Source organism: Zosterops lateralis (genome assembly GCF_965231275.1).
Source record: "Zosterops lateralis genome assembly, chromosome: 1".
Classification (NCBI taxonomy): Eukaryota; Metazoa; Chordata; class Aves; order Passeriformes; family Zosteropidae; genus Zosterops; species Zosterops lateralis.
The window spans coordinates 38,100,306-38,120,279 of NC_139762.1; the positions used below are offsets into that span (position 1 = coordinate 38,100,306).

The following is a 19,974-nucleotide window of genomic DNA, read 5'->3' on the forward strand; positions in this document are numbered from 1 at the left end:
AAAATACTGGTGATGCAAATATCTTTATCTTTCTTATCTCTATGAAACAAATCTTCTTGAAGGTGTTCTGTATGTGACTGGCGCTGCCATACTGCCCTGGAAATGTGACTAGTAAACAACTGTCTCTACAAAGCACCTGTGGAGTTAAACACACCCCCTTGCTCATTATGAACCATGTGAAATTATGTTATATTCCCATCTTAATTGTATTATTGAAAATTTCATAACATTTTTGTAGCTTTAAGAATGTAGGGACAGCTGAGACTACTTAATGAGGTAATCTAAAATGATTATATACCTGATTTTATTTGTATGTTTTATTCAGTCTGAGGACCTGGTTGACTGAAAACATTAGTTCCTAAAACATGAACCTGCAAGACCTCAGTCAATGGAACCAGATACCCTCCAATATGTGTCCAGGTCACTTTGTGTTATGGTTTTGCACTAAATCCTAAATGATTTGCAGGATCAACACTGTGCCAAAAAAAATGATAATTTCCCCAAATATTTCATTAATTTAGCAGACTTGACTCTACTGGGTCAAAGGGAGGGAGCGGGCAAGGTCAGACTGTTAGAAATACCACAGGTTTATTACCAGCAAAGTATGGGTTAACCAGTATGACAAATAATCATAGCAGGCTGTCCAGTTTCAAGATGCAGGAGACAGCAAAATTTTTTCTACTAGTGAAACCAGGCAAATTATTATTTTTCAGACCTTGAAGATTACAACTTGGGGTTTGATCAAAATTTATCCTAAAGGAATCTTTTTTGATACCCCAAAGGAATGATCCTCTGTGTGCTGAACCTCTCTCTTCTTCTCTTTGCCCCCAGTGCAGGAGGAAAAGATTGTTTCCTGTCTTGCATGTTATGGTTAGCAGGCTTGAAGAAAGGGTCATACTTTATGAAGTCTTAGTGTAACCTACCTAAAGAACTTCTAGGGAGAAATGCAAATCGATCTCTTTTTTCCCCCTAAAGCTATCTTGCTCTAAAACACCAGCCTTAGTGGTTGGCTACACTTTTTTTTGACACTGTAAAAGTTACATGAATAGTTCTCACTAATGTTAGTAGAAACAGGGTGCATAGCTTGAGGACAGATTATAGTCTTTGTCTTGTAGGACATGAAAATAATTGAGACTCTGTTGTCAAGACCTGAGTTTTTCTTCTAGTGCTAATGTGTTTGGGCAAGACACGTCAAAAGTATATCTCATACTGAAAGACATGCATCCTGGAATGTTAGATGGGAACATGCAAAATACACAAATCACCGAGCATTTAATATCACTTTTTTGATCTCCACCATAGACCAAAAAGCCTTTTGTTCAAGTGTGTTCAGCATTTTTCAGTTGATAAAAAAATGGTTGTCCTTGAGGATGACCTTTGTCATCTGTGCTAAGCAGTTTTCACTAAAAGAACTTAAATCACGTCTTTTTAATACAATAATTAATGATTTTTTATTTCAAAATAAATGTAAATAAATTTTATGGACAAAAATAATACCCTTATTTTTTTCTTTTAGAAAAATAACAATATTTGTACACTTTTAAGATCAATGTGTGTGGATGTTATTTTTTAATTTAAACTCCTTTTTAAATCAGTGAGTGATAAATGTTTTAGACATTCTGTTTACTCACTGAAAAGAAAATGCATTCATTGTTTTAACTCCATGTATATGCATCTCTTACCACTATGGTTTTTTTGTTTCTATATTAGATTATCCATCTGATATTTATGATGCAGAAGAAAAACAATCAGCATTATGCTGGATTCCTGGTGTTATGCCCAGGAATTATGAAATCTCTGTCTCTGATTCTGTTCATTCTTTGTCAAGCAGATATTATTTTAAATTTCCGAACAACATATGTCAGCAAGTCTGGCCAAGTGATATTTGAAGCAAGATCTATTTGTATCCACTATGTGACTACATGGTTTATCATTGACTTAATTGCTGCACTTCCTTTTGATCTTCTTTATGCTTTCAACGTCACTGTGGTAAGTACTAACCTGTCTTTAATTGTTCTCCTTTTTCAAGAGGGGCTTGTTGATGTGAGGTTTTTTTCCCAGATCTGGAGAATGAAACGGAATTAACTAAAATACCTAGATGTCTTTTACAACTTTGTGGTGTATTTTTACCCCTGGGTGCACCAATTTTTTAATTCAATTATCTTTGCTTCGTAAACAGTTGCATCTATATTAGCTCAGTGTCTAATAACTGTACTCAAATACAGTTTGCTATGGCTTTTGCTCTCTTAAGGTGCATAAATTCAGTCCTTAATTTTTCAAGACTCATAAATTTTTACTGTGGCAAATTAAATCATTGTTATGGTCAGCATGTTTATTTAGTCAGGAATCCTCTTTCTCTTTACTTCTGAAAATTTTAGTGAAAAAATTGCAGCATGACTACTAATTTTTTGTGTGTTCTAACATGTATTTCTTACAATTCTCATTTACTTTGACTTCGATTTCAACTCTTTTTTTTTTGAATGAAGTGACAAAAATCCTAATCTGCTTTGAAAATGTTTGTTCTAAAATTAGGTGATGTCAAAATCATGATGGGTTACATTTGCATTGGCTTACTTATGCTATGACAAAGGTTTTTATTCCGCTAGCCCTACTGGATTTTATACAGTAAGGATCTAATAAGCAAAATTGCAATAAACAAACAAGCAAATGATCCCCCCCCAAAAAATGCAAACACCTCCTGCCTCTCTGAATCAGAAGGTTTAGTTTTTGAAAAAAATGTTGGCAGAAGTTTCTTAATTTTGTGGATTTTTGCCACAGAAGACTAAGGTTTTCAGCTGTCCACTTTTCAATTCCCAGAATTTTGATCTTTCGTAAACAGATGCACTCAGTCTCAATTTCATTAAAATGAGGTATAAACAAGTACAGAGACTATAGCATAAAGACATCAGGAAAAACAAACAAACAAACAAACAAAAAAGAAAAAAACACTAGTCAGGAATGGTGCCAGATAAGGTATCATGTTTGATTTTACCATTTAATTCCATTTCCTTCAATGGACTCCCTTTTCATGTCATTTATCACATAAAGAACCATCAATCTAATACTGGTGTAGATGCTTTGTAAAACCTGATAGTTAATAGTTTCACATTGTTTACTGCTTCTGTTAAAAAGTGGGTAATCTATTTAAATACATTACTATCTCAGTTTATCCCTTACACTCAAACCAAACAGCCAGCATAGTGCTGTTAGTGCAATTTCCATTAATAATTTTTATTCAATTAACTGTGTTTGATTTTTCTGTCAAAGAGAAAATTAAAAAACCTGAAAACAACATTTTGCCCCCACTGGAAGGACTGATAAGCTTTCCATACTTGATTCTGGAAAATAAAGTACTATCCATTGATTACTTTTACAGTTAAAATGTCACAATATTAAAAATACTGCCATAATATGATTAATACACATTTCCTGTCGTACTTTTAAGCTTTTTCCCTTAATAAGACCTCTGTATGATTCCTTGATGGGAACACAGTGCCTTAGTCTATCATATCTCCCGTCGTGACAAGACTTGGGAACTGTTAATATAAACCTCAAGATAACAATGACTTATCAACTGTTTCAAGAACGGGGGGAGGTGTTAATCACATTACACTGCTTTCAGTTTTCATGATTTAATAAGCCATTTCCTCATGTCTGTCCTCAGTTTTTCACTTCATCGACTTTCAGATGTTGCCTCAACAGAACGGTGAGAAGGGGCACCAGGGAGCCTCTCACTCCTTTGCTGCTCAGGCCCCGGCACAAAGGGCAAACCTTTAGGGATGCTCTAAATTCTGCAAGCTATAGGTATAGTGCCATACATACCTACGTATGTATGGCACATACATGTCGTACCCCAGTTGGAGGTTGATGGAGCCAGAGTGCATATAAATGTTGTGGAGTCTTTTGCTATCTTTGCACATATTTTGAAAGAAATGGAAGTTAAATTGTATGAGTTGGCTCTACTGCCTTTACACCTTTACCTTGATTCTGCCCTACCGTTAAAATCAGAGAGTCTTTGGAGATCTGGGACCACAGGCACATTCCTGCCTATCCTCAGTGCATGTCATGATCCCAGCTCCTTCCATCCTCGTGTTCATCTGACATAAAGGATTCCTTAATTTGGGGAAATATGATTTCAAATGTTGCCATGAAAGCCAGGACATTAAGTACTAGCTATAATGATTGAATTGCTCCTTTTTGGGTAGCTATCGATAGTTGTAGAACAAGCGTATCATTTTTTGAAGAAAAGCAACTAACCAAGGGGATGAAAAATGATTACAAATCTCTCCCACTAGTAATTTCTTAAAATGCATCCCATTTCTTCATTAACTATTTTTTTATGTAGGAGATGATTCTTCCAAGCAGAGAATTTCATCACTGGTTTGTAGCAAGTTTATTTTTTTTCAGCACTTCTCAGGAATATACTGATTGAGTTTGTGTTAGTTTCTGATAAAAGTCTGTCCCTGTCCTTTTGACAGAAAAAGGTTAACCCAGCTAGTCTAAAACTATTAGCAAAATGGAAAATTTTGATGATTTTATATCTGTGGGCAAAGAAAAATCTATGCAGGCACAAGTATGAGTGCTGACTCCTTATTTTGTCTTCCTAAATTTGTGACATAAAAAAAGAAGCTGCCTGATGGCATTTTAGATCTTCCAATGACATATTGGGCACAATACCAGAAGAGCATTTGGCATGACTAATGAGAAAATTCAGTGAAATAATACACGATTAATTACATCTGTGTTCAATTTTATGAAGAAATTATTTTGAAATAAGGCAGTCCTTAGGCCTTAAAAGGAAACCTGCTTCCACATTAAAACAAATATTACAATATATGATTCACTGTCTTTATATCTGTAGCTTAACAAAAACGGTCAGGATTTAGGCAAGACTGATAACTGGCAGGGCATACATATAATTGTAAGAGTCCTTTTGCCATTTCTTGTTTGCAGGAATCTAAAAAAGAAAAATATAGTAAGAATTATTTCACCAAATCTATGATTTAGTTGTGATGTTTTAGAACATCGGCTCCCACGGGAAGATGAAGGCTCCAATGTGTAGGCCATAGCACATGTACAATCATTATATACAAAATCATTTTCCAAATGTTTATATGTTACTGCTACACCTTGAAGTCAGTCATTAATAGGGACCCATTTATGTTATAAGCGCAAGTGAACCATATTTGATTCAGACAAGCTGATGAGAGAGAAGAAAAGGAGACTTTGGGAAATGAATTACCGCTGAAATAGAGGCAGTTGGTGCAGTTTCATGGGAGTTAAAGAATAACTATAAATTAAATTTATATTATTGTAGTATACACAAACATGGTAATTACTTCAAATATTTTTCAGCCTTCTGCCCTAGATTTGCAGATATTCTTGGGCTTAAGGCCACAGACATAACTAGTTCTCTGGCACTGTAGATGAAGAATGACATAAGATGAGGAAATGAAATGCAAGAAACGACCTTGTAAATGTTTGTGTGTTCAAATGTCAGATCTTTTTTTAACAATTTATTTTGAAAAAATGTCATATTTTTGTTGATTTTCTTTTTTTCCTTACTATGTACATGAGAAAAAATGTAAAGGTTCTTGAGAAAAAACACGACATTAAATAATGGGTTGCAAATACTGCCCTTTGAAGAGGCTCATGGGAGAATTACTTATACACTACCAAAACTGTAGTGCCAAAAAAAAAATAATGCTTGTGGATTTCTTATTTTCTTCTTTACAGGTTTCCCACATACTTAATTCCTGAGAGTGGAATATCGTCAATGAGTTTAGTCTTTGAACATATCAAAAACACCTGATGTTACAGAATATATCAGTCGCCAATAGCTGTTGGTGAATGCACACCTATGAAATTTAGATTTCAGATTATTTGCTTTGGTAACAAAAGGGTTGAGTTTCTGGATTAACAGAAGGATGTTGATTGAGCTGTGTTTTTAGAGTTGCTTTTTAAAGAGCTCTTTACTGTGCTCTGGGAGTGCTGTAGCAAGACACATCAAGTCTGATGTTACTTTTCCAGCTGATGCAGGTATCCTATATCAACCAGGCCTTAATCTCACTGTCTCATTAATGAGGGAAGACACAAAAATGTGCAGTTAATGAAAATTATGGCTATTTAATCTTAGACAAATACATTAAAACTATTTGGATCCTAATCTGTATATTGTCTGCCCAACAGCTGAAAAACAAGCCAAATACATTCCCTGCAAAACTGTGGGCTGTGCATAATATGGTATGGATGTAGGTTTCAGGATGCTCTGCAAAGGTTGGGGTCATTCAGAGACTTCCTGCTTTATGCTGGAACTCCTCTAAGGCCAGAGCCATATACTTCATAAACATATACTTCATATACTTAGGGTGCTGAGCAGATAAGGTGCTGCTTTTGCCACATAAACTTGAAAAACAATAATATTTAATTTTGGAATTTAAGAAGCAGTATTAGAAGTTTAATGAAAGCTTTTTTGGACTACTACTTAGTGCAGAGCAGTAAAATATGCCCAGGTTCCTGAACACAGGGTTAAATCTCAAGAACAAATTTGAGCCTTCTCTAACTTCTCTGCTTTATTGTTCTGCAAAATATCTGCGATTGGTTATTGCCTCTTCCATGCTAAATTGTAGGGTGGTTTCATCTCATACACAGTTAAATTAGGTCTGCTGTTAGCTGAAGATGAAAATCATTGTGTGCTTGGAGATATTTATTTTGTGGTTTCATATTGCAATCAAATGATCTTTGGTCAGTTTGACAATTGTGTTTCTCTTCTAGAGCTGGGAAGAAACCATTTTTCACAAAAACAAATTTTTAAGCTAAATCTGAAAGAAGACTGCATGAAAAAATGACAACATGAAAGATCTAGTATTTTAGTTTTGTTTGGTTTATATCAGAAATAGTAATTATGTATTTTACACATCAAAATTTCACACTTTTTTTTTAAGCATCTTTGCTGTTCTCTGCTGTCTTAAGATTTTGTCTAGTCAGCTATGCAGCTGAAGGAAGAGCGGGCTACATTTCATAGAGCTTTAGAATTTCCTTTCTTGAAACAAGAGAACTGTGTGATAGAAGTAAGCAGCTGACAAGCTGTTTGGGTGCTGACAAGTGGTTTTCTCTCCGTGTTCTCCCAGGTCTCCCTTGTCCACCTCCTGAAAACAGTGCGGCTTCTGCGCCTCTTGCGCCTCCTTCAGAAGCTGGACCGCTACTCCCAGCACAGCACAATCGTCCTCACCCTTCTCATGTCCATGTTTGCCTTGCTCGCTCACTGGATGGCCTGCATCTGGTATGTCATAGGGAAAAGGGAGATGGAACAGAATAACCCCCTCACCTGGGACATAGGTAAGTCCTTCCTTTCCATGTGTACATAGACACGTGTGTATACATCCATAAATGAATGTTAGCATATAAAAACACATGTGTAAGTCACTCAATATTTCAGGTTGCATTCAATCTTACAGCATTATTTAATGCTGTTTGTAGAGAAAAGGAAGAGACTGGCGCTCTCTGGATTTCAGGTCAATCTGAAAAAGAGGGTAAAATAAAAATATTTTGGAAAAAATAGGAAATAATTTCAGATTTTTAAGAGTGATTCAAAGTTTGGAAGTCTCAGGATCTGTATAGGAAATGGCTAGACAGACTGTGCAGAAGAATAGATTAGACAACTCATCCTGGTTTTGCAAATTAGGAAAATTCATCAACAAAAACATTCCCTCAAGTGTGCTGATTATTTCTTCCTATACACTGAAACAGATAGGCCCTGAAATGTCTTCAAGTTAAAAACTCCCTTTGGAATTATTGTTTAGAGGATTTGCAGGTATGAATTTTGCACAGCAGATGAGGTGTTTATCAATGGAATGCTCAGTTTTGGTCCAGTCTTTAGTTTTTGTTCCAGCCTTTATTCTGATCTGACTGTTCCACATTAACTCTTCAGATTTTAAGCTTTTCTTTTTTTGTAATGAAACATCTTCCACAAACATAGTTTTTCTAAAGGTGAGAAAGTTTCCCAAGAGAAAAATTTTTGATGTAGGGGATATAATGCAAACTGTGACCAAAGGCTCAGTGCTATTCATTCAGACTGCAGATTGCCCTATGCTTAGCTCCTTTAATTTGTTTTCTATTATCCCCATTATTACCTGTCTAAATATCACCTAATTATGATAAATGAGGGAAAAATGACAATCATATAAAGGTGCTTGACCTCAGAGAAGTGAGGCTGGGTCAGAAAAAGAAAAAGAAGCAAGAAGAAAGTCCAAGAAATATGTGTTCCTAGTTTTTCAATAGGTTACTTAAAGATTTGTGGAGTTTTATTATTCTTCTAAGTTGATTGTTGATTTGTGTTTTCATTTGTAAACCAGGTCTGTGACCTGCTGCTGAATTCCTTATAGAGAGCAAACTTCTGACAGAAAAGACTGCAGCTCTAGGAGGGAGTATACAAAGAAAGCCCACTGTGCAAAAATTGGTCAAATACCGCTAACAGAGAAACAAATCCAGATAATAATAATGATGATAATAATGTCTCTCTGGTGGCAAGTAGCTCTGAAGGCACTTTGTCAGCTTATGTAGGCCACAAACAATAGCTGCTTTCAAATCATTCATTGCAGTCCAAATGGTGATGATGGGCTGCATCCTTGCTCCCCGGGTAGGGCTGTTGGCCGTGCTCCCCATGCTCCCTTTTCCTGAAGCAAGGCTGCATTCAGAAAACTCCCCTCATATACCCTGGACCTCTTGTCATTTATTGCTGTGAAAACATTAACCTTCACCCATCAGCTTCGTCCTTTCTTGGACAACAGCAGTAATAACCAAATGTCCCAGCAATCTTGTTAGAACCAATCCCATTTTAACTGGAATGGAGACAGTTCCCAGAAGTCCCATTTGTGTCTCAGTGAAGAGGGTCATATCTGGGTTAACACACACTGATCATCTTCCAGTGGGCTTCCCAGGCCAGAACTGTTCCTTAACAGCCTCTCACCACTAACTTACTTCAACCTATGACAATCAGGGACATTCCTGGGACAGCTGTAGGTAGTGCATTTCCACATTGGATGGGCCCAAGCACTTAGGTGTGTGTGCTCTCAGACTTTCACCTTCTACATGGAAAAAGGGCTTTTCTATTGGGCTTACAGACAGGCATTTTTTTACTTTCCTAAAGGTGTGAGTTTACATTTTTGCTTGGAAGGCTCTTTCACCACCTTCGTGGATGGTCTCTAAAATATTTAGATGCTATAAATTTATAATAAAAATTATACTGCAATGACTCCTGTAATGCTCTTACTGATATTAGTTCTAGAGATAAGTTAAATAATTTATAGCTTTGGGGATTTGTTTGGATTTTTTGTTTGTTTTTGTTTTTTGTTTTTTTTTTTTTTTTTTTTTTTTTAAGTGAAATGGTTTCAAAATGTTAAAGTATTAGATGCTGGTTTAAAGAAAAGAGTTCAGAAAATTCCAGATATCTGTCATGAAGCTGTTGTTTTGCAAAGACCACTCCAACATTGACAAAATTTCTAGTTAAGCTTATGTGTTGCATATATGAGAACAAAAATTCAGATTATGTAACTTTTTTCAATCAGTAAAAATTCTATTGCTCTCCACATGCAAACTACTTGCTGATGAAACACAATGAAATTAAGTCTTGGTCCTCTGTGTATCTTTTGCTATTCTGATGATTATATGTAGCCAGCCTTTCTTTGTCATTTAAGAAAACTTCAAATTACAAGTTCACTACACCTCATAGTATCCACACTGGGGATATTTTCGGGGAGAATGGTAGGTGTAATTTAGAGTATGAATGATTAAGCAAAGTAAAATGAGGTCTGGAAATCATAATAAATCAAAAGCAAATAATGCACACAGGAGAAATCTTGCTTGGAGTATAATTAAGGTACTATTGCTGTAAGACACTGAGGATATTCTGTTCTCTGGAAGGAAGACCTCAAATGAAAAATTTGTGCTGTTTTGGAGAGCATGTAAAAGAGATTACTTACTGAAGGCAAAGCAGTAGAATATGATCCTTACTCATTTTGAACCAGAACAAGAGACTCAATTTTCCATCAATGCATCATACACAAAGTTTATTCTAGCCATTAAGAGGCTTTCTAAAGGAAAACATTAAAAAAATACCATCCAAAAATTATAATTCTTGTACTTTTTTTAATTAAAGGAAATTTGTCTCTTCCTTGAAAATTCTACTTATTCTTCATTGGAATGTCTCAGGTGATGTCCACTTGAAAACAGTATAGCATCATGAGTAAGAAGGCTGCAAAGTGAAGGCTGAAATATAGAAATGTGTTTGTTCTAAGAAAGGAAAATTATGTCTGGAATGAAAAGAAAATTAATTTGCTTTTTATGTTTGCTGCTATTTTTGGGGGGAGAGGTAGAGGGAGAAAAAAGCTATTAGCTTTTGCCTACTCCATTTAGTGCTTCCTCAAAAAGTCTGTAACACAGATTTCAAGACTGAGGTTTGCCAACACTTAAAACCGACATTTTAAAGCTGCAGTACTGCTAACATAATACTTTGAACCTTGCTGTGCCATCAGATATGCACCATAGCCCAGATCTAGCAGCATTTGCTTCTGTGTATCTATTTCTCTAGCTAATTTAACCAAATGTCGTGCTTAATTTACATTTGAATTGGGGCAATGGGAGTGATAACATTGTTCCTATGAAAATACCCAGAACTGAAAATGGCATTTGCTTTGTTCTTACTGGACCAAATTGTAAGCCTTTGTTTCACTTTTTGTCCTTATTTAGGCAACATTCCCATTGCAAATAATTTAAAAACATGGTTATATTTACATATTTAGCCATGTGGTTGCACAGTGAGAAAGGTGAACTGTCTGGGTCTATTACTGATGAACTGTCATGACATGGGGGTATTGGGACATAACGTTAAAAACTGTCTCTTCCTTAGCTCTAGTATTGCTAGATTTAACTGATTTCATTATTTGGAAGATACACAGCATGGGCACTGCTTTTAGATGCTGGAAACCTTTACCTCAGCAAGTTCTTCCATCTTAGGAGAGAGCTGTTCCATGTGCAGCATTTTGACTCTAATGCCTGATAAAACCATGACTCCTGAACACTCATTTTCACCCACTGGAAATATATACAGTGGTATAGTTCTTGTCCTGCTTTTCCCTTCTAGCATTTTCAGGTCCCTCTCTGTTCCATTTCACCTTGTTCCCCTCATTTGTTTTCTTTGGTGAAACCAATGTCTCCCTGAGACATGGCATGATGTCCACCAACCTGTAAAAATAAGATTAATTTTCTGTTAGCTGACATGGAGTAGAAGCTGTTTAGGTAACTGGCTGATCCTAACACTTCAATTCTATTGGCTCCCATTTCTACAGTTTAACTGGCATCAGATTTAAGCATGGGGTCTTTATTTGCTGATTGCTATTTTGTATTAATATATACTGAGCTAATCCCTTTAAAGATCTTATTAAATATGAGAAAATTATTTTTCTACCTCTCTCTACAGGAAACAGATAATATTGAAAATATTTCCTGTTGCTGAAGGCATTCATTCTATGAGAACCATGTGAGCTGTTGAAACCCAGCTGTCTTGAGCAGCAAGGAGATTAGGAGAGGGCCAAGAGTCAGGATGCTGGTTCCCTTAGATAATCAAAACTGTCAGGTATAATTTGTGCCACCATCTCAAAAAAAACCCATTCCTTCCTGTCCACCAGAAATCTAGCTGCAACCTTTTGTTAGTAACACAACATTCTGGCTATGGAGAGGTTGTTATCAATGCAAAATAGAGTAAAAAAATAACCTATATTTTTATAGTTAATAAATTATTTCTTTGGAATAAGCTTTAAAATCAGGTCTGTAAAGGGCATTATTCTTCAGCTATTTAACTCTTTATTTCAGTTGAATATCTCAAGTTTCATCTCAGGTTTTTACTAATTTTCTACTAGTTTTTTGATGTACAGCACCTTTGAGAACAAGAACTCGATTGTGACCGAACCACATACTCAGCAATATAAAACTTCCCCCACACATTTTGTTTATCACACTCTTGCAATCAGAGCCTTTAAAAGGACTTGGATCCTGACTCCCAGTGAATACTCACAATTAGCTGTCACTGGCAGAGTTAGGTACAGAAAAAGGTGCTCAGCACCTGAGTGGTGCCAGTAGGAAATGCTGAAAATAAGACTGTGCTTTCAGGGCCTTTCAGTCAGGTATTTTATGTGCCATGTTGGACTGAAGTTAACAGCCTGAATTCACAAAACTACCTTTCCCACTGAGTCATTCAGTAAATTTAAATGCAGGGACAAGGTGACTGAAAGATCCCCACCTGGTCCAGATAGAAGAGAATTTCCAAGTGTCTGAATCATGTAAAGATTGTGGTGCTTCTGGCCCGATGCAGAAGTTGGCTGAAATGGGTTTTCCAAAACACAGGTGTCCTATGTCTTACATGCAAACTTTAGGTTAAAATCTTGAGCTCAGGTTACTAAATTCTGCCCAAGTCCTATGTGGTCCCCAGGTAGCTTCACTCTTGTCAGAATTTTGTAAGTCAGCATCCAGCTGGAATATCCATTAAGAGGGACATTTACCTGTAATTCTCTTGAGTTTCAACAGCCTGGGAAGTTTTAGTACCAGGAAGCTTTTTCCTAATTTATGCTTAGAAACCAGAGGCAGCTGGTTTTAGTTTTCACAAGGTTCTGAGCAATTTTGCCAGGAATTCTAAAGGTACAGATTTAAGCATATACTTGACAATAGATACTTTTGCATTGGTACGTTTATTCAGGTTAAAAATCAGCCTATCCTCTTTTCAGAGGTAAGACTATTTTTAGATACGTGTGCATCTGCTAGTTCTTCCACAAATATTGTATGTTAGTGAACTAACAAGTTCCTGATGCTCTTAGACTCAGCATAACCATTGGATAAATAACAGTAGAAATCATATCAGAAAAATCAGTGCCATTACTCCCATTCTTAATCAATACAATACATAACTTGTCAAAGCAATAATTAACTTTCGACTCCTAGTGTTTTCATATTATACTAACTCTCAGAATATAATGTAAAACCAGGTAAATATGAATGTATTTTTGCAAAGCAGAATTACTTAAATTGATAGACATGACAAAGACTTGGTATGAAAGTTGAGATAGAGGTTCAGTGCTTATTTTTCTTTTTTTTTTTTTAATATATGAATTGTCTTCACTTGTAATAATCTTAGATCATCCAGCTTTTGTCCCTGTAACTTTCCTTCTGCTAAAAAATTAAAAACTTGGGTTGGAATGAGACATGAGCACTTTTTACTAAATCTAAGCATTCAAAATACATTTTTAAAAATTGAAAAACAATGTTGTTTTTAAAATATGTGATTATCAGTCTGCTTTTGAACCCTGTGAGACTCATTTTCACAACATATTCTTAGCAGCATTAGTTTCAGGAACTTAGGAACTTAGTTTCAAAAACTAATATGAAAACTGAGATTTTGTGTGATGACAAATCTCTAGGTAGTGGGGCTGTAAGGAAAATCAGCTAACAGAAGACACATGTACTGTAGTGCCAAGGAATGATCAGGTTTTGAACCCAGATGATGGAAGTGTTGGTGCATGCAGGTACGTGTACCTACTTCTGTATTCCAAACCTACCTTCTGGAGTTAGAGCCTGGACCTACATCAAAACAGCTTCCAGTAATTTCAACAAATATTCAGCTTGTGAAGAGCTAGTACTAATGAACTACAACTGGAGCCTTGGGAAAGGCTGCAGCTGGCACCTGCTCTCGTGCTGTCTGGCAGATGGCAAGGTTCGGCACAGGTGCCCAGCACGCCCTGCTCTGCTTTAGTGGGAACAGCAGTTCAGTTTGTTTTGTGGCACTGTAAGAACTAAGTGAACCCTCCTCACTGCCAGAAGGAGTACTGGTAAATTTCCAAGGATCTCAGCCAAGCGAATTGTGTTCTACTGTAAAATATTGGTCTGGTTTCACTACTCCAAACACACATCCATCAGGTTAGAACTGACACGTGTAGATTTATGAATCCTTGTGCAGAACAAGAAAGAACATCATGCTGACTACACTGCACAACACATCATTCCCTAGCAGTAATCAGTTGTTCACTTCAGTCTGTCGCCTCTCTACCTGAACGTTTGATTTTAATTTCTCTTCCAGTCCACTGCATTATGTTCTCAATTATTGATTTTCTTCATTTCTTGTCATTGGTAATAACAGAACCTGTTCCTCTGGAACTGTGGTTCTTTCTAGTTTTGAAGAGGCATATTTAAGGAAAAGAATATCAAAAATATACTTATTATGTCATGCATGAGTGCTGATATCTTCAATTTAGTAAAGTAAATTTTAATGCTCTGTTGACCTGGGGTACATGTATTGAAAGTCCATTGTTGTGTGGAATAGAAATATCTGTATACTCACCTGTCCAGTTTTTTGGTGGGTTTTTTTGTGGGGAACAGGGCTGAAAATTCACTTCTAATTAATATTTGAAGGAAATGGTTAATGGTTACCACTCTTGTGAAGTATTTTGGGGTATCAATATCTGAGACACTCAGCCAACCAGTCTGGGTCGTTTCTTGCAGAACTATATAAAATAATTAGCCCCTGGAGTGTCATACAGAAATAATAAATAGGAATGAACTAGACAACCAAAACAAGACGATCACTTTGAAGCTATGAAACTTTTCAAAGTACTCATCTTATGAATTACTACAAACAGTACTTATTACATTACATATACTTTGAAAAAGACAAGGATATTCCAAAGTTCGGAAGCATTACATAGTGATGAAACACTCTAAAGAAGTTCAAACAGAAAATTTTAAACCCAGGAGAATATCTAACATTAGAATGCTTTTAAATAGATTTACTGCTTTTTTTGGTCCTTAAAAGTTTTACCCCTCTGTGAAAGTCATGCTTTTATTGTACACGTAATGTGCAAATTTTCCATGAATGGTTTGATATTCACAATATCTAGCTTCATTAGAACAAATATACATAAAATCATTAAAATCATGAAGAAATTAGAATTAATGTACTATGTATTTCAAAACAACCAAAAATCTTTATTTGAAGTCTTCTGGATATCTTACCTGAATGGTGAAAATAATTCTGACATAAAATACTGTATATAAGGCCAAACTTGGAGAAGCTTGTGATGTGAAATATTAATGAACGAAAATTTTATTTTTTTCTCTAATCAGATTAGACTTTTGAGTAAGGTAGAAATGAGAGAAAGTTCATCTGCTTTTGAAGAAATCCTATTTGCAGATAAACATAGCTATTCATTGCTTTTAGTGCAATAAAAGCAGAGGCACATTATATTTTCTGTGTTTGTCAATCTGCTAGATTGGACACAGAGAAATTTAACTGCTGCAAGCGAGTTTTATGTGCAAAACTGTAATCATCAGAACGTATTTGGCAAGTGTATGTCGAAACCTCTCTGCACCTGGTACAGACCTACACTTACAAATCAAGGTCTTGGAAAGGCTTATCTGAAACTCTGGCCCTGCTGGTTTGCCTGTTTTATGTGTTCAATACATATTATATGAAAAAATACTAACCATATATCAATATACTTTCTACAATAGGTTTTCTTTATTAAAATCCCTCATTTCAGAGCAGAGTACATTAGATCTTGTCAGGATTTAAAATATAAATTTGTATTTTAAAATATTCATAGAAATTAGGTTTGTGTAAATTTTCCAATTTTCTATTTGTAAACCCAAACCACTGTTTTTTGAGGTGCAGGTGTGTGAAACTAAAATATAATTTATTGAGCTGAACTGAAATATTCCTTTTGCATTTAGATTTACATCAATTTGTATTTTAGCTGCTCTGGGCCTTAGTAACTCTTCCCTGCTGTTCTTTCCTACAGGTTAAGTTCCTTGATTAAACTGTATTTTTCTTTATACATCATATTTGCCTTCTGATTGAACCATTTTGAGCAATCACCAAATACCCCAGGACTGAGATACCCATTGGATTTGAAGCTCAGTTTAAAAAAAAAAAAAAAAAAAAAAAAAAACAAAAAAACAAAACAAAACAAAACAAAACAAAACAAAACAAACCCACAAAACCAAAAAACAGAAACCCACAGACATGAAAGTACCTTATTAAATGGAGTGTGAACATTTTTGCATCATTATTAGTACATTTCCAAGATTTTGTAAGAATTAAAAAAAAATATGGACAGTTTTTAAGTCAAAGTTAAAAATCTGGCATACGGATGAAGCCCCTGAGATGTGGCAAAGTGTCCTGCTGCATTGAACCACAGATTACCTAGGTATGATTTATTAATTCTAAAAAGCAGTTTTTATCCCAGTGGAAAAGCTGTATCTGGACCAATTTTTGCAATCATGATAGAAATTCTCAGTGCCACATGTAGGGGGAAAATCTGCCTAGTAAAGACCCCAGAAGAGAGGATCATTCCTAAGAGGTAAAAGAATGCCAGGATCTTTTCACAGGGCTTCTGTCATGGAAACACCAGAAAGTATAATTTGTTGCAAGTTGAAAATATTGTGTATAGAAGCTCTGTTCAATTTGAAGTTACATCAGAGTCTTTAACTCTTAACTGCTGTACTTGGAACTGTAGAACTCTTGGCTGCAGAGAACCTCTGGGGTTTATTTAAACCAGTCAGATAGTTGAATCAGGACTATCATGTGCAGTAAATCAGGCCAAACACATCTTGCTCCATCCAAGTCCTGAAAACCTTGATTGGCTAGCTTGTTCTAGGGTTACACTACCCTCCTCTGAGAGCTTCGTACAGTTTGCTAAAACTGTACATAATGGTGTAATAGGAAGTTCTGTTAGGACTTCTTAGAAATTTCTACCTCTGTTTTAAAGGTCATGTCTTTAAAAAATGTTACCCCACACCTTTAGAGGGGCAACACGTTGGGACATGGGAGCAGACGTTCACAGAGGTCAGCATGCAGCAGCTTGGTGAAACATGGAAAGCTCTTTTATTATCTGACTTCAAAGGCTTATATACATTTTGTACAGAGGGCCAAGATTGGCCCAAAGAGGTTACAACCTCCTGACTCCATTGATCAATATGACCATCAGTCAAGTTCTCTCTCAGAGAACAAGAATGCAAAACATACAGACAATTTCTAAGAATACAATATTGTTTACATGAAGCAGCGTGAGAAGCTGCTGCAAAGACTCAAACACTTGAAAGGAATAAATGCAGGGATGACAAAAAAACTATAACTTTTCAATCCAGCTTAAACCCATGAAGCCTTTGCTATGTATTTTGAAATCTTTCCAGCAGCTGCTTCAATAGGTGATTGGGCTGCCTCTCAGCCCAATCACATGGGTAGAGATCCTAGGATGCTAAAATGTCATGTTGCCTTCCAAAGACATCTCATAATGACTAAAATAGCTTTTCTTTTCTTTTGTAGCACAAGCATGCCTTAAATTTTTAATTTAGAGATGTTCTTTGCATATATTCCTGTTTTCCATTTATTTATCCTTTCTCCTCCACCCTTTACCAGAGCAGGTGCTTCATAAAAGAAGGGTTTTCTGCAGGCAGACTAAAAAATCATTTCATTACAGAAATGAAGAAATTATTCAAGAGCCTTTTCTTTCCAGTCTCTCTTCAATTTTCCTATACTCTGGAAAATATTTCTGCTCCTTTTGTACTTTCTGGTGACAATGCTTAAAGTTACCTACCAAGTACCTTCAGCCAGAGAGGCCAATGTGAAGCTGTGAGAGTGTGTCAATGAATTCTGCAGCATGTAAAGTTTTATACAAGCCACATTCTGTAAAAGTAATTATATCTAATTATTTTAAATTGTTTTTCACTGTCAGGCTTAAGAGAGCTGGAGATAAAAATGCTAATGCTTAGGATTCCCTTATGTCATACACTTCAAAAAGACCTGTCATGCCTGCAGACATAGATGTATTATTTCAGAGCTGCATCAACTTTAAAAATGTAGTGTGCTTTTCCATTCAGATAGCACCTTTCTTCTTTACTTTTTACATCAAGCCCTTATTACACTGCAAATTCTTGGGGGGTTTTATTATATTTAGATGTAATCTAGAGTAAAATATCCCCTGTTGTTGATCTCCCCCTCACAAAAGCCAAATGTAGTTGAATTTAAACCACCTTGATTCAAGTGGCACATAATAAAAAAAAAAAAAAAAGGATTGAAAAATGTTACTTATGTTGTAGAATCAAGGAATAAAAAACTAAGACAAAGCAAGAGCAAATAAAGTGCTAATGCCATTTATCATACAGCTGCCTGTCAGAGTCAAGTCCCTTTACAGCACAGTGGCTCCTTAGATAAGATCACAGAATAGAATATTTAGACAATGCTGTAAAATCGATGGAGCAAACAAGGAGAAGATTGTAGCGAGGGTTAACACACTCAGCTGTTATCTAACCAGCATGGATGTTATTAATATAGAAGACAAGGAGAACTGGATGTCATGTAGGCTGCAGCAGTCTATACTGACCCAAACTGAACTCTATACTGTCATTATCATCTCCTGTGTGATTATGCAGTCCAGTCAGATCGAAATTAGCATGGTTTTATTGCAATTCTGCAATTAACCTTTCATTTGCAGTTAGACCTAGAAAAGGAAACAGTTCCTGTGCTGAGGCTTCAGCCCCTGTTTTGCCAAGCTGGGAGACTGCATTTGAACAGGTAGTAGGTGCTGAAAATTGTCTTGATTTCTGGAGTGGGGAAGATAGCAGGAGAGGGGAAGGTACCACCTGCCAGGGACCATTTCTTCCATTACTCAGATTTAAAAAGAGGAGTCTGGGAGTAAACAGCTCTACTCTTGCAGATTGCTGGCAGTTAGACAGAACGAAAATATAAAATATGTGTAGCATACTGCACTGCTTTTCTAAAAAATATATTCCTCTTGATATCTTGCTCTTGCAAATAAGCAATACTTTTCTTTACAAAGATTTTATGATATTGATTACCACTGTCATTGCCTCCTTGAAAATTTATTTGCTTATTCTGAGTTAGAACTTTAATATATTAGCTCTTAGGACTGAGATTCTTGTAATAAGAACTGAAAGACTTTATTCAGTTTTTCTCTGATGGTGAAACCTGAGCAGGTGAGAACAGCAGGGTAGAGGTGAGATTAATTACCAACTATGCCATGCTGCGCACATTTAGACATAAAGTTTTGAAAGCAACTTTAAAACTTGCATTCTGCAGGGCTTTATTGTGTGGGAGACTTTGGCCTATTTTGATAATAAAGGTTTCATTTTAAAGTCCTCTGTATTGCTTATGGAAGAGAGTGCTTATTTCTTTAAAAAGACATGAATAGCCTGCCTGTAGTAGCTCAAAATCTTTTTGGCATGATGGGCCTCCAAACGCATAAAGCTGCAAAACAGGTTTCTAACTCTTTAGCTGACACTATAAAAAAATCCCACTCATTACCATAAATTTTATTGCAGGAACACCTGGGATGCTACTTATAGGTCAAGGCCCTCTTGTCTCCATTGCTGAATTAACACAGGATAAAAAGGCTGCTCTTGCCCATAAGGATATTACAGTCTAAATATAAGATAAGAAAAGCTCTAACAGATGGGTACAGACTGATGAAGCTCAGGGAACCAAAGAGGGCATAGATGGACATGCTCTTTGCACTGAATGGACCACCAGCACAAATGTGTCTAATTCCAAACTTAGCTGCAAGGCATTTAATAGCCTGGAAAAGGACAGTAACAGCCAGTTCGCCTAAGGAGCAGTAATGTTAAATACTGAAATTCTGCGGTGACACTGTGAGCATTTCCCTAAAGATGATATTCATATGATTTATATACTTCTGATTATGGCCTTACAATTGCATTTCTCAAATTAGCTATACATTTAGATTTGTATGTTTTACCTGTAATCTAAAAATTAAAATAACATTTTACAATAATACCAAAAAAGTAGTTAATTTACTTACACCACTGGGGATTTTTTTAGTGTAAGAACCCTAGGAAAATATGCTGTGGAGAACAAAGCAAGATAATTTTTTTAAAAATGGAAAGGTGTTTTTCTTC

The 19,974-nt window shown here is 35.9% G+C and overlaps 1 protein-coding gene across 1 annotated transcript in view; it reads left to right on the forward strand.

Annotated features, from left to right (window-relative positions):
- The window catches only part of KCNH8 (potassium voltage-gated channel subfamily H member 8), a gene marked incomplete at both ends in the record, with an annotated part of 177,021 nt that overhangs the window by 102,460 nt on the left and 54,587 nt on the right, over positions 1-19,974 (forward strand). Inside the window, 2 exons of the mRNA XM_083867048.1 lie at positions 1,832-1,989; positions 7,131-7,338. Of these exons, the coding sequence (XP_083723174.1) occupies positions 1,832-1,989; positions 7,131-7,338 (366 nt within the window). The remainder of the gene's footprint in view (positions 1-1,831; positions 1,990-7,130; positions 7,339-19,974) is intronic.